The sequence below is a fragment of the Mercenaria mercenaria genome, chromosome 5 (genome assembly GCF_021730395.1).
Source record: "Mercenaria mercenaria strain notata chromosome 5, MADL_Memer_1, whole genome shotgun sequence".
Lineage (NCBI taxonomy): Eukaryota > Metazoa > Mollusca > Bivalvia > Venerida > Veneridae > Mercenaria > Mercenaria mercenaria.
The window spans coordinates 22,120,315-22,135,527 of record NC_069365.1 but is presented as its reverse complement, the minus strand read 5'-3'; the positions used below and the strand labels follow the sequence as shown (position 1 = coordinate 22,135,527).

The window sequence follows — 15,213 nt, the reverse complement described above, 5'->3', positions numbered from 1 at the left end:
TTGAAATTTCACATAATTAAGTGGAACACAGTTTTCAGCAATTGTTTATTTTTATTTCTTTACAAATGGCATTCATTTTCAAAGGGGGACAACTTTTTCAGAATATTTTCAGTACGGGACAGTACGGCAGAACATGGAATGGTTAAGTAAAATATTGGTAACGGTGTTATTCGTTTATAAAATATTTCTGTGTTTTGGTGATATACCCCTAAACCTTAAGGGAAAAATATAATATTTATATATAAATAATATATAAAGCACGCAGTTTGGTAAATGTTTACTAAACAAGTGGTAATTTATGCTCCATTGTGTACCGGTCACACTTCTTCAATACTTCTTATCTTATAAAAACAACGCGTAGTTTATAGTTTTTTCAACGTTACACAAAAAACTTTAATAAAAATACAAAATTTTAGAACCATTCTGATTGGCTCTTGTGAAAATGTATGTCAATCGTCATTTTACTACACGTGTTCGCTAATATGTGGAAATGCAGCATAAATGTGCAAAATGAATAAAATAACAGACCAATGTATGATTTCAAATTAAAAATCATATACAAGATGAATTTCATTTATCATCTGGAGTGTAAAACTCTGATTTTTTTTTAAATTCTGTTTTTGTTTGTTTACGTTTCGCCTAACATGTGCACACTGCCGTGACCTCTAGACCGGATGTTCATTAGGGAAGGTCACGCACGTTTTTTCTGTAACGTTGACGAAAGCATAAAATATGTGGATAATCTCAGCAATATATAATATTGAGATAATGTGACTGATGCACGTTGGAAGATAAAATATCGCTTGTTAAATATACTAGGTACCCATTCACCGAACTGCGCGTTTAAGTTGAGAAATGTACAATTGAAACGGGTTGGTATATTTTCCCGTTCATGATAATGGTTCTTATAGAATACCTAGGGGGTAAGGTATAACATGTACAGAGACATTTTCTTTCTGTTCTGGTGCCAGTGACCTGCGCAGGAGTCTTCCGTCGGACGTTTGTATAAGCGACCTTGTCTTAAAATGGTAAATGAATCCATGGAATTACAAGGAAAATTGCCTTACAAGACAAATCTGACCTCTACATTGACCTTGATCCTATAACAAGAGTTTTGAGCCTTGCACATACCACCTTGTCTTAATACGGTAAATGTCTTGCGATTTATTTGAATAAATTTTATATGGTTATATATTACAATAATAAAACGTAGAGACCGTAAATATAGCAAAAATATATCCCTCGTGAACATTTCCAATTATTCCAATTCCAGTATTGATGTGCATTACAACATGTTTCTCACGAATTCTTTATCTTAGAAATGGTCTAGCCAAGAAAATCGATAGCAGCATATGTTTCTTTCCCGGATTTCTTTTCTTTAGCTTCCACCACGATTTCTGTATCGCTAAATGTAAGCGCCACCATTACCTCCCTGTCCAGGTCACTTTCATCGCCTATGTCAACAAACATCTTTCCAACAAAGTAACAATTCTGATCCGTGTACTCTGGGTTTGGTATTTCAGAAGCGTACACTGAGAACCCTAATTGCTTTTGTTGTTTGTAGACTGGAATGTAGGACTTGCGGACTTGTGGCTCCCCGACCTTAACACTTTGACTTTTTTCAACATGTTTGTCGAATATCTTGTCGCACATGTCGCCTGTATCAGCATGGACACGTTTGCTCTCTGGGTGCTTTCCTCTTACAAAAGCGGTCGTCGTTTCGATACCATATGTGTATTTTAATACGCGTTTGGTAATGAACCGCGGAAAATGGCCGAAAATAAGCGCTCCTTTCATAATGGAAAATGAGGCCTCCAGCGGAACGACTACTTCAATGTCAGCAAAGGTAGATCTAATAGCTTGTTGGAGCATTGGAGACTCTGAATAACCACCAACCATTAGTATTGCTGTAACATGAATATCTTTTAATGTGCTTCTGGCGTAGCAGATAGTATTGTCGATTGAATGACGGAAAAAAGACTTTGACAATTCGGCGGACATTTTCATTTTGTCGCCATTAAGCTGGATATCATTTGCATATTTTGATGTGTTTATAACAGTGTTCAAAGTACAGGTTTTTTCGTTTTTGAACAAGTCGATCAGAGTTATAGGAAGCCTCATTCTGACAGGTGATTCATCAGATGGAGATATCGCTCTTTTCTTGATCTCGAAGTCTCTCCATAATTCAAGATAATCTTCCATGTTTTCCGTTTTGAATCGCTGAAAGATGTCTTCACCTACTAGATCAAGAAGCACAGCTTCAAATTCTTTGTCAACCATTGTTCCGCCCCAACTTCCTCCGCAGGCAGCATGTACTTCTTTAACCCCATCATCTTCATTAACTTCGTGGACGGTTATGTCAATAGTTCCGCCTGTAAATAAACAAAATGTTACAGCTAAAATGACGAGCACAATCGAATCTTTATCAAAACGATCCTTGGACATACACACAAGGGAATCACTCCCTTCCGTTCGCGTCTTTGTCAGTCACCAAAATGGTCGCCATGTGGTGTTCGGTTCATTTCGTTTTCTGCATTTTATTATGTTTATTCATTTATTATTTCTTATTTATTTTTATATTCTGACTCAATTTTTATAGACTGTTAATAAAGTTGAGAACAAAATATAACATTGTATGTTATGTTTACTAAACCCGTTAACATATGATTAAAGTACTATTTAACAGTAAAAACTATGAGCTTGTACAATTTCTTTTATTATTTATTTTAAATCTATTTCCTTTGCTGGGTAATCATTAAAATATGTCGTCGTGTTTTACAGATTAATATAAAGATAAACTAGACAAAATAATACTTCAATAAGACCAAATTTGTATAGATAAAATAAAGAAATATATTGCGCAAAATTAACAATTTCAAAAATATCTAACAGTCATTGCAAAGAAAGTTTTCGTTAAAAGACGTTACTGATGTTTTAAAACCTCGAGACCTCGAATTAGTCGGACAGTGTTATACCTCATTGGTTGGTTATAGAACAGGTATATAGTCACTTCCGACGAACGATACTTGTTAAAATTCATCAAATACTCATATGACAGAGGCTATGATAATTTTTTCGAGACATAGTGCATGGTTTAGCCATTTTATTGTTTGACACTATTTATTCTTGGCTGTTGTAGGTACACCTGACGGACTCCGTAACTCTTCCAAGGGACTAATGGCGCAGATAATTATTACTGTCTTGCTTCGTAGTACCCTTAATGATGATTTTCTTGGTGCACTATGATATTCTTCTGCGAGGTCAAAGAGTGTACACCTGTTCATTTAAAATAACCGGTCGTGTTTTACGATTTGTTCTTGTGGCAACTAGATTTCATTTTGAGGGAACTAAAAGGTTTATTAGTCCCCTACTGGTTGGAAACAAGTTTCGGGGACTATAGGACTGCGCTTTTCCGTCCGTCTGTCATTCCATCTTTCCGTCCGTCCGCAATTTCGTGTCCGGTCTATAACTCTGTCATCTAGGAATGGATTTTATATTACTTGGCACAAATGTACCTCATAATAAGACAATGTGTCATGCACAGCTTTCAGACCCCTACCTTAACGGTCAAGGTCACACTTGGCAGTCAAATGTTAACATGGTATGAAGAGGGTCTTTCGTGTCCGGTCCATACCTCTGTCATCCATGAGGGGATTTTAATATTACTTGGCAAAAATGTTCCCCATGATGAGATGGCGTGTCGTGCGCAAAACCCAGATCCCTAGCTTAAAGGTCAAGGTCACAATTTGCGGTCAAAGTTCAAGATCTTTTTTCCTGTCTGGTCAATAACTCTTTCATCCATGAAAGGATTTTGATATAACTTGGCACAAATGTACCTCATAATAAGACGATGTGTCATGCATAACTTTCAAACCCCTAACTCAAAGGTCAAGGTCACACTTGACAGTCAAATGTTAGCAAGGCAAGAACATGGTCTGTTTCGTATTCGGTCCATAACTCTGCCATCCATGAAGGTATTTTAATATTACTTGGCATACTTATTCCACACGATGAGATAATATGCCATGTGCAAAACCCCGACCCGTAGCTCAAAGGTCAAGGGCACAATTGGAGGTCAAAGATCAATAGGTATTTTTCATGTCCGGTCCAGAACTCTAACATCCATCAAAGGATTTTAATATTACATGGCACAAATGTTTCTCATGATGGAACGATGTGTCATGCGCAACACCCAGAACCCTAGCTTAAAGGCCAAGGTCACACTTGGAGATCGAAGGTTGATGGGACATTTTTTTTCTGTCCGATGTATAATTTTGTCATGCGAAACAGGATTTGAATATTACTTGGCATAAATGTTCACCACTATGAGAGGGAGTGTAATACAAAAGAACCTTGTCTCTAGGTTGAAGGTCACACACAGATGCCAAAGGTCAGATACAATAATGACTTTGTCTGTAACAATTCTTCTTCATGCATGGAAGGATTCTGATGTAACTTAGAATAAATGTTTACTATCATGAGACGGATTGTTGTGCGCAAGAACCAGGTCCCTAAGTCTAAGGTCTAGGTCTAAAGTCAAGGTCACGCTTAGAGGTCAAATTCAAACTTCAAGAATGACCTTTATTCGGAGCATTTCTTCTTATGCATAGAGAGATTTTGATGTAACTTGGCACAAATGTTCACCACCATAAGGCACTCTTATTTTTATGCCCCCGGCATCTGCTGATGCAGGAGGCATAAAGTAATTGTTCTGTTCGTCCGTCCGTACATGGTTAACTAAATGGGACCGTTTCGTCAAGCAGCAATACCCCTTACTAAATGACTTGATACTAATGCAGATGTAACATGTGACCATTCCTTATCTTCAAACATCACCTGACCTCAGTCTTACCTTGACGTCATTTAGACCTTTTTAGATTGGCCATCTCTTGGTTAACCAAATGGGACTGTTTTGTCTAGCATCAATACCGCTTACAAGAATGAATTGATTCTAATATAGATGTAACCTGTGACCTCATCTTCAAACATCCCCTGACCTCAGTTTGATCTTGAACTCGTTTTGGACTTAGGTTTCTTTGTATTGATAAGGATGCCACCGGGGGCATCAAGCGTTTATTGAACGCAGCTCCTTGTTTAGAATCATGTCCCTTTGTTGTTACAATAAATAACTTATATTGTAACCTACTTATTACAGGCCGTAGGGAAAAATTGAGGTCAGTTTCCTGTGGTAAAACATGCATGTTACATCCAATTTTTAGGTGTATTTTGACCTGTCTCTACCTGATAAAGAGATCTGTGTGGACTTACAGGGTTTTCTTTACTATAAATAACATTACCTTTTCGATACTCGGCCAAAACTGCAACGTGAAAACAACTATAGGGTTTTATATATACAAATTTTAATCCAAGTCTTTTGTTTATAACATACTGTATATATAGTATGATATTATTTATAATCATTTACAGATGTCAGTTCATTATGCTATACTGCAGTAGAGAAAATCAGGTGCATTTCAGTAGGGGACTTTGTAGTGCATGGCTATACTTCATTTTACACTGTTATTTGATGTAATTTTGCACCAGTAAACTAGTTTAAATTCAATACAAGGATGCTACGGGACAATTTTGTAAAGATTCATCAAGTGGGTCATGAGAAAGAAGTTATTTTACATTTTCCTAATTTTATGTATTTTGGCCTCTTAAAGTGGCTAAGCAAAACCATTTTTGAAAATATTTGAGTTGAGTCCATACAAGGATGATACTGACAATGTTCAGTGAAATTCAGACAAGAAGTTTCCGATGAGAAGCTTTTTATGTAAAGATGTAGACACAGGACCATCCACTTATACTAACGGCTAAACTTGGAACAAAACTGATGTGAATTAGTAAAAAGTTTTAACGTATGGTCAGTGTGTTCAATAGTACTTACCTCCTGCATCCAGTATCATATATCTTGTCCCGGGTTTAAAAGAGGACACACTGGCGCCTGTGTAATTGAATGTAGCTTCTATAGAAAGATGGCGACAGTATATTGACGCTGCCTCTGGCTCTAAAGCTATCGTCAGTTTTCTGCTTTCGATTCCGGCCTTAAATATATATATACAATATAGCGGGAAAAAAGATTGAAGAAAATGCCTTTTTTGATATTTTTGATATTACAGTACATTTTGGATGTATATATATATATATATATATATATATATATATATATATAACTTAACGTCCACCTTACAAAGATTCATTTTTATTATAGTTATCTGACAGATACTTAATTTGTATTCATGAGGTAAATGGAATAGTTTGTAAATACACAAACTTTAATGCTTGTACAAATTATCTTATAGATAGCTTCATCTAGCGTACATTATTAATAACAGTTATCTGTGTTGTATTTCTATTTAATTCTGGACGTATTATTTATATATAAATGCATATAAAACTGTTCTTAAAAAAGCAACTGGCATCTGTAGTTGTAACGTTTTAAAGAAAAAAGAGAAATAGTAAACTCTTGAAATTAGTTAATTGTTAAACGGGTCTGAGATTCGTTAAGGCGGTATGAATCGAAACAAAAAAATGTTAAAACCAATGGATGCTCTCCGGGTCGTTATTATTGCATTTTAAAAGCACAGAAGCAGAATTCATGGACTGAGCATATACGACGTTTTTGTAGTGAAGCTTCCGAAGAAGTTTGTTAGAATGTCGTTAAGAAAACATACAGAGAAGAAATGCGCATCTCCTTCCATCCAATATTTGCTGAAAAATACTCCGGACAAAGATTACTCTACAGTTTACTAATATTGAATAATCAACGGGAAAAACTCATCCATCCGACTGGAACATGACGAGAATATGCGCAAAGTTTAGGGTGGTTGCTGGAGGATACTCCCGACAAGAAATGATATACTTACATTGAGTGATCAAAACGACACTAACTCTGTGAATTCATTCGAGCGGAACACGAAAATAATATGTACATTCCTTGTGGAAATGCAGCTGCTTGTTAAATTTCACATTGTCTTCGAATTGAACACCAGTAAAGCTGTTTTGATTGTACCTTAAACACAACGAATGAAATACTTACCTTAATAGCTGCTTCTCTCATAAATTGTTTTGCGCCGTCAGTCCAAATGGCGGGTACTGTCAGCACCCAATGGACGTCTTGTACCTGTATTTGTCCTATTAATCGATTGTCACCAGCTTTTAATACATCTTCTTTCAGAAATCTGATACTCAAGGCAAAAATATCAAGCGCGGGCAATGATCGACCCATTTCATCTTCAAGTGTAATTTCTCTGTTGATTTTCTAAAATGTTATGAAACCTTATATTTCATTAACGATTTACAGCATCCCCATATACACAATAAATGTTTACTAAAGCATAAACAAACTACAAGCTACTTTGGGGCGGAAGTATACCTTTCAAAACAAAATAAACAGAGTGTTACAATTGTCAATCAGTTACAAATTAAATGATGATAGCGGTGAATACTGTATATAATTATTATACATGAAGTTACAACGCAAGTAATTGTTTATACCTCTCCAAGCTTTTTGTTTAGCAACATTTTAAAACGTCGAAAATAGTAATATTTCTCATGTTCACCACTGTCTATCAGATCTCTGTATCTGTTTTCAGCATCGTATCCAAAAGCCTCTATTGTCTTTCCATCAGGGCGTAAAAGTATACATGTTGGCGTTTTGTCTGTTTGCGTAGAACCAGAATGCCATTTTCGAGCGGATGCCTTTGTCCGATCAGACTTAAAGTCACTCAGGAATGAGAAGGCCCAACCTGAATATGTTGTTCCAAAGTCAATTGCTGCCACCATTATATTCGCTGGAGCCTGCCATGGAAATAATATTAGTTATACCAGTTTTATTATATATATATATATAGAGTATGAGAAAAAATATATGTTCAAACAGTGTCAAAAGTTTAATTATAAACCCGAGCGCTTTCGGCTTTTTAAAAAAGCCTTTTTCAAGGGTAGAATAAATCAAAACAACACAAAACTATAATTTTATCTTTATGTTCTTGTATCCTTCCGGGATCCAGTGTGTTTGAAAGGCATTTCGTTGATGCTTTTCTTTTTAATATCTCACTTATATATATATAAGATATATATATATCTTAAGTGCATACACGTCAAGAGCCATTCACAGAACAGAATCACTTTATATCATGCTAAAACAATGAAATTTACTGTTCAACAAATTACATCATCTAACTAGTGACACATTGTCTGCTGTGTTGAAATTAGTAACTTACAATTATGCTTTATTTTCAATGATGAGCTCTTTGGGACCTCGCAATCACAATACATATCTCCTTTAACGTGTCTGTTGTCCAGACTAAAACATTAATTATATTCTTGGACGTTTTTCTTTACTATCATTAACTAAAATGATTCCATTATAGACTTGCTTAAATGTTATGTTTGCTTTAAATACTCGCAATATGTGCATCAGGAGTATGATACTGTAACAGATTTGTTAAATGAAAATATAATCATTCTCCCTTTTTTAACTCTGTTGTGATTCCAACCTCTGTTTAATTTTAGAATCAAGATTTCGTCAACACTAACAGAAAACAAAATTAAAACGTAGCAGGAAACATGCGTGTTATTTTTTCCCGTAACAAAGACAAATGAACATTGAAATATTTCTTGATATTTATCACTAATCTATGATATACATGTAATTAGGTCTAAGTCATTTATGATCGCGTATTCCTAGTTTAAATAAGCAAATATATTTACCAGTTTAGTGATACGTTCAGGTCTTCGTCTATTTCCGATAATAAAAGCGCCTTTAAAAATATCAGATTCACAAACAACTCTGATATTTGGAAACACTGATTCAACTGCTGTCCGAAGAACTGGTAATTCTGTAAACTGACCAAACATAAGAAGAATGTCAAACTTTTCGTTACTCAGCTCCGATTGGATATATGAAATAACCTGCTTCGTTGCCTTGTCAAAGAATGACATAAATATGTTGGCATTCAGTCTTAATTTGTCACTTATCAATGAAAAATCGTTTGAAGGACTTTTTCTTTGTTGATATTCAATACTTTTCCCAGTGAACTCTCTGTGTAGCTCCATCAGAGAAACGGGAAGTTTTAACGTTACGTTTGATGTATCCGTTGCAAAATTATGCTTTTTCACCTCGATTTCATCTTTTAAGCCAATAAAGTCAAACCGCTTTGTGGCTTTGAACTCTTCAAAAACATCTTTTCTAAAGATCTTGATCAGAAATTCTTCGATAGCTTCATCAACCAATGTTGTACCGACCTTACAACTAGTGACCGTTGATACTTCCTTCAACTCATCTTTCTGCGCCACTTCATGTTTCATAATGTCGGTGGTAACTGCTATATAAACAGAAACACAACAAATACGAGTACAATTATAGAAAATGTTACACGGGTACATTTCTAACGAATATAAGACTAAACCAACAGCTCCTTATCTTTCGGGTTCAAGTAGTCGATTTAATGTTGCAGCATAACAGTGATGCTGGTTCAGGAATTTTCAACATGGTTTTTGCCCTTAACTTGTCATATTTTACAACCTTTGCACAACTTGATTTATACAGTTTGGCCGAATTCATAAATCCTCACTAGTGATTAGTATGAAGTGTAGTTGTGTATATAATCATCATGTTCTAATTAAATCATTTCAACGAAATGGGCATAAAATATCATAAAAAGAATACGCCAGACTGAGTATGCTAGTAGTTTGTTTCATTGGAGATTACTTTTTAAAAATTTGAAAACACTGACTTGAAATTCATATATTTCATCAATAATTTTTTTAAATAAAATAAATTCAGAAAAAAGTATTAGGTAATCGATCCTCCGATTTTCTTCGATCCATCCCAAACAACACATATCTTGTAATTAAAAAGTATCGAGCTTCGATTGAGACAATGGGAGTGATCAGGTCCAATTACAAATACCATCGGATTATTAGCAGAGTTTTAGACGTTGATTTATCGTATTTTACTTTGTCCGTGCAACTGATGAATTACACCGTACTTTAGAAAAGTAATCATTACCAAGCCAAGATGTTTGTGACGTGTGTATGTTCAGGTTTGATGTGTTCAACAGAGCTATGACCTTTGATTCGTCATATTGCGTGATGTTTATCCTATTTTCCTATATAATAAGGCAGAGTTCTTCCAACCTTCAAGTGTGATCAGTGCCATGTCTTGATATACATGCTATGTTACAACTCATTGGCTGTCCTTTTTTAATTCTTGGCAACATTTTGCAAGTTCTCTTACAGGAGTTATCTGTGCCAAGCCGTGATATACATGTCATTAGCATGTTCTGGTTCAGGAATTTCCAGCATGGTCTTGGCCCTTAATTTATCATATTTTACAGCCTTTACACAACTTCATTTATACAGTTTGGCTGATGTTTGTTTCAGCAGTACTTCAGTCATGTAACGGCGGGCAGTTAACCTAACCAGTGTTCCTGGATTCTGTATCAGCTCTTCGGAAGTAACTGTCAACTTCCCCTGATGAATCAGAGGTGGAGCACTAATGATTTCAGACTCAATACAGTTTGGCTGGATTCATCAATCCTCACTAGTGATTAGTATAAAGTGTAATTGTGTATATAATCATCATGTTCTAATTAAATCATTTAAACGATTAATATTTTTTTATCTTGCTACTTCTGTGTTTTTCTGCGTTTGTTTTCAAAACCATGCCAGATTTCAGTGAAACTTCACAGGATTGAACGGTATGAAGCCTACTGTACATTGCCGATATGCCAGGTTGGATTTCTTTTACCGAGGTTTGACCCTTATAATGTAGGTCAATCTTTAATAAAAATTGTCTGGAATACTTCTATTTGATAACATTGTTTGTTTAAATATCCATAGGTATGGTCAGCACCAAGCTATGTTGCCTGTCAATTACTAGTACTGTTGGTGAATTTTACTCAGTTATTGCCCTTTGATTTTTATACATAAAGTCTGTTTAGAGATTCTTGTTTGTGCTTCATCTCCAAATCCTGTCTAGAAATGTAAGCATTACTTAGCCGGTGTTAATTTAAACATTTAAAAATAAATAATAAAGTACCTTTAAGCACCGAATCAATAGTAATTTTGCAGACTGACAGTGTTGATGCAACCAGCTGTAATAGTTATAAGTTAATAAAAGTATTTACCAAGGGAGAAAAAATAATGACAGTCACGTTTAAAGAAAGCATCATATGAAATAAACATTTTCATTTTAAACTGACCAATTAGAAGTTTTGTTTAGTGTACACCTTTTCGCTGCAGCAAAGGTCAATAAATTTTCAAATAGTTACATAAAATTATAGTGCACGTCAACGGGGTAGTGTTTTAATTTAAAGATAAGATGTTTCAACCGATAACAAGTATTATTACATACTCGTTTCTATTCCCCGTAAAGTTACACTAGTACCGGAAACGTCAATATTTTTCAATACACTGACGCCTGAATTTCATATCGGGTGCGTGACGTAATTCAGTGTGTGTTGTTGCACTATTTCTTCTATTTAGTTCAGTTTTGTCAATTCTATTCAGGCTACTGAACAAATCTATGATATTTACATATCATTTATACGTGCAGATGCGTATGTAATAAAAAGGTTATTACCTTTGCATCAGGAAATATGCACTCGTTCTTCAGCGGAAGAATACTGCGCTCCTAAAGTCGCGCAATATTTCCACTGAAGAACTCGTGCATATTTCCAGATACAAAGCTAATAACCAATAATTGTAACACATAATGACACAATATTCATTGATTAATGCTTTTACGTAATATCTTCTAGGTGTATTCTACGGATCTCATTAATCTAGTTTTTTGTCGGGGCCAAATCCTTTGTATTGCAGTATGAATGCTTCCATATTAAGAGCAGTTGTTTCATTTCATAAGGTATTGTGTCACGGCATATATTCAATGTCAAATTAGATAAGTGCATTAAAGACTTTATTGCTATGATCCCTTGTGGTGCGCTTTCTGCTCAGTAATTGGAAATGTGGAACATGCAATTAGTGAATAATTGATTTACTCACGACATAGAGTGAGTAAATAAAATTATTCACGTTTTTCATCGTCTGCTAAATATTTTGTCTCCAGTTCCCGGTAGTTATTTTACCGCGTTTTCTGCTTGCATTTCACGATTTTCTCATGTTTTCAGTGCACTATATAAGTGATTGTTAATTGATATTCTTCACTCGAGGTTGAATATTTGACAGCATAACAAGTATTTTGATTATTTGTTTATTCCCTCCCACCCACCCTTACAGACAGTCAACGCAATAATGCGCGACTAAAATTTACAGTCCATGCTTTCTCAGCACAGCCAAAGCAAAATATCACTTTTTACAGCAAACGCTTTCACAACACGACCAAACGGTCACTTTTTCGATACAGTGTACGCTTCAAAAGCACTACCAAAGTAACACGGTCATCTTTTCCAAACACCCACCGCTTTCACAGAACAGCTGAATTAAAATAGACACATAGCTTGATACTCAAAAAATATACTTATCTTTCATTGCAGTTCTCACCAAGTTTTATATGAGTTACATATCCATCTTACTATCTACATTAAGCTACAACTTGCACAAGAAAATATTAATTCACATATTAAATATTTCATTTGGAAAGAACTCGGCAAAAATAAATTACAGGCAACATTGCAAAGTTTAGCAGAAATGAAACGGCTAATGTTTTCGCATCACGGACTCGAAATATAAAAAAACAACATGTCTTGTTATCAAAGTTTCGCTAAAACGATATACCTTAAACTATTCACAACATCTAAAAGTAACACTCACTGCAGAGTTTAATATAAACACTTGTTTGGCTAGTCAGCTCTTTTGCGTTATAACCAGTCAAAACAGTAAAACCTTTGACAGTACAGTTAAAGCAAAACGGTCATAACTTCCTTAGCAAATTTAGCTTGAACAGGTAACACTTTGCCGTACAAGCACAATGTAAAAATCAGTGCTTTCGAGTATCCTTTTAAAGTATGTGTGAAGCGACTCCCTATATTACAAATGTATACTTATCTATTCATTGTTGTTCTTAGCTCAACAGAAATAAATATCTTAATAGAAATAAATATCCACCAAACAAGGTAACACTGATCACTACATCTGAAAAGAACATAATAAGATTAACGATTGATCTAGATAAAATAAATATATTTATATATCACAGCACAATTAACGTAATTAAATATGTCAAAAATGAAAAGACAAAATCACTGTCGTTTTTAAAACAACTTCATTTATCAAAATATAATAATCATTCATTAATGTAGTACCCAATGCTTTAGCTAATGACTTCACAACACAGAAATTAAACGGTCAACAAATGATACACGACAAAAATAAAACAGCCGACCCTTCCATAGCACAGCCGACGTAAATTACAATACTTAACGTTTTCACAACACTAATGATAAGAAAGTCGACGCAATTATGCACAACTAGAACAAAGCATCCCACATTTCAAAATACGGCAAAAGTAAAAGTGTCATAGCTAATGTTTTCACAACACTGACAATGCAATAATGTACGGTTAAAATAAACAGCCAACGCTTTCTCAGCACGGCCACAGTAAAAGGTTCCTTTTTCATCAAGAAACGCAAATGCTTTCCCAGCACGACCAAAGTAAAACGGTCACTATTTCCGCATTATAGCCAAATACTTATCTTCCGTCGCAGTTTTCACATATTTTTGATTAAAATATCTAAACAGTATATCAATCAAGCAATCTTTTCGTTAAGCTAATAACTACAGTTTGAAAACGTCTGAAATTTATGTCAGCAAAACAATGTTACGGTTATCACATCTAAAACAAGAGCACCGCCTTGCGGGTGCTGACGCTCATCTGATTTTTTTTGTATAATAGAAATGTTGTCCTACCCATGATTTTCTAAGTCTAAAAAGGGCCATCATTCTTGCAAAAAGCAGGATAGAGTTATGTTTCTTGATGTACAGTGTCCACTTATGATTGTGAAAAACTGTTGCAAGTTTTAAAGCAATAGCTTTGATAGTTTATGAGAAAAGTTGCCTTAAACATAATACTCAACCAAGAAAATGATTTTCTAAGTCCAAAAGGGGCAATAATTATTGCAAAAAGCAGGATGGAGTTATGTTGCTTGCTGTACAGGGTCAGCTTATGATGGTGAACAAGTGTTGCAAGTTTCAAAGCAATAGCTTTGACAGTTTAGGAGAAAAAGTTGACCTAAACATAAAACTTAACCAAGAAATCTGATATTTTCTAAGTCCAAAAGGGGCCATAAATCTTGCAAAAAGCAGGATGGAGTTATGTTTCTTGCTGTACAGGGTCAGCTTATGATGGTGAACAAGTGTTGCAAGTTTTAAAGCAATAGCTTTGATAGTTTAGGATAAAACTGACCTAAACATAAAACTTAACCAAGAAATCTGATTTTCTAAGTCCAAAAGGGGCAATAATTCTTGCAAAAAGCAAGATGGAGTTATGTTTCTTGATGTACAGGGTCTGCTTATGATGGTGAACAAGTATTCCAAGTTTCAAAGCAATAGCTTTGACAGTTTAGGAGAAAAGTTGACCTAAACATAAAACTTAACCAAGAAATCTGACATTTTCTAAGTACAAAAGGGGCCATAAATCTTGCAAAAAGCAAGATGGAGTTATGTTTCTTGCCATACAGGGTCAGCTTATGATGGTGAACAAGTCTTCCAAGTTTCAAAGCAATAGCTTTGATAGTTTAGGAGAAAAGCTGACCTAAACATAAAACTTAACCAGGCAACGCCGACGCAGACGCCGACGCCGACGCCGACGCCGACACCGACGCCGACGCCGACGCCGACGCCGACAACCGCTCAAGTGATGACAATAATTCATCATTTTTTTTCAAAAAATCAGATGAGCTAATAATTAATGGATTAATGATTATATTTTGGTGTAAAAGCCAAGGTAAAACGGACAGTAGCCTCATATTCGAAAAATTACAAGAACAAACACCATCACAGCACGGTCGTAAAACAACTGAATATATCAAAACGTAATAATCCGTCATTGAAAAGAACATTATATATTAGATATTTCATATTTTCATAGCAGTTTTTCGTACATTGTAGTTTTTTGTTAGCCTTACAACTTCTAAAATAAATATCATCTACCAATCAACGTTTTCCTAATCACGACATCTGAAAACAACAATCAACAGATTGAAGATTGATCTGCATGTAAAACTCTCATAGTATAACAAAAAT

General features: G+C 35.0%; 1 protein-coding gene across 2 annotated transcripts in view; it reads right to left on the bottom strand.

Annotated features, from left to right (window-relative positions):
- Positions 1-1,151: 1,151 nt before the first annotated feature.
- The window catches only part of LOC123556622 (heat shock 70 kDa protein 12A-like), a 61,566-nt gene continuing 47,504 nt past the window's right edge, over positions 1,152-15,213 (bottom strand). For both annotated transcript variants that reach the window (XM_053542879.1, XM_053542880.1), the window contains 5 exons: positions 8,719-9,332; positions 7,501-7,803; positions 7,043-7,264; positions 5,891-6,047; positions 1,152-2,372 (listed from right to left, as the gene is read on the bottom strand). In XM_053542879.1, coding sequence (XP_053398854.1) covers positions 1,327-2,372; positions 5,891-6,047; positions 7,043-7,264; positions 7,501-7,803; positions 8,719-9,332 — 2,342 coding nt within the window. In that variant the 3' untranslated portion in view covers positions 1,152-1,326. The remainder of the gene's footprint in view (positions 2,373-5,890; positions 6,048-7,042; positions 7,265-7,500; positions 7,804-8,718; positions 9,333-15,213) is intronic.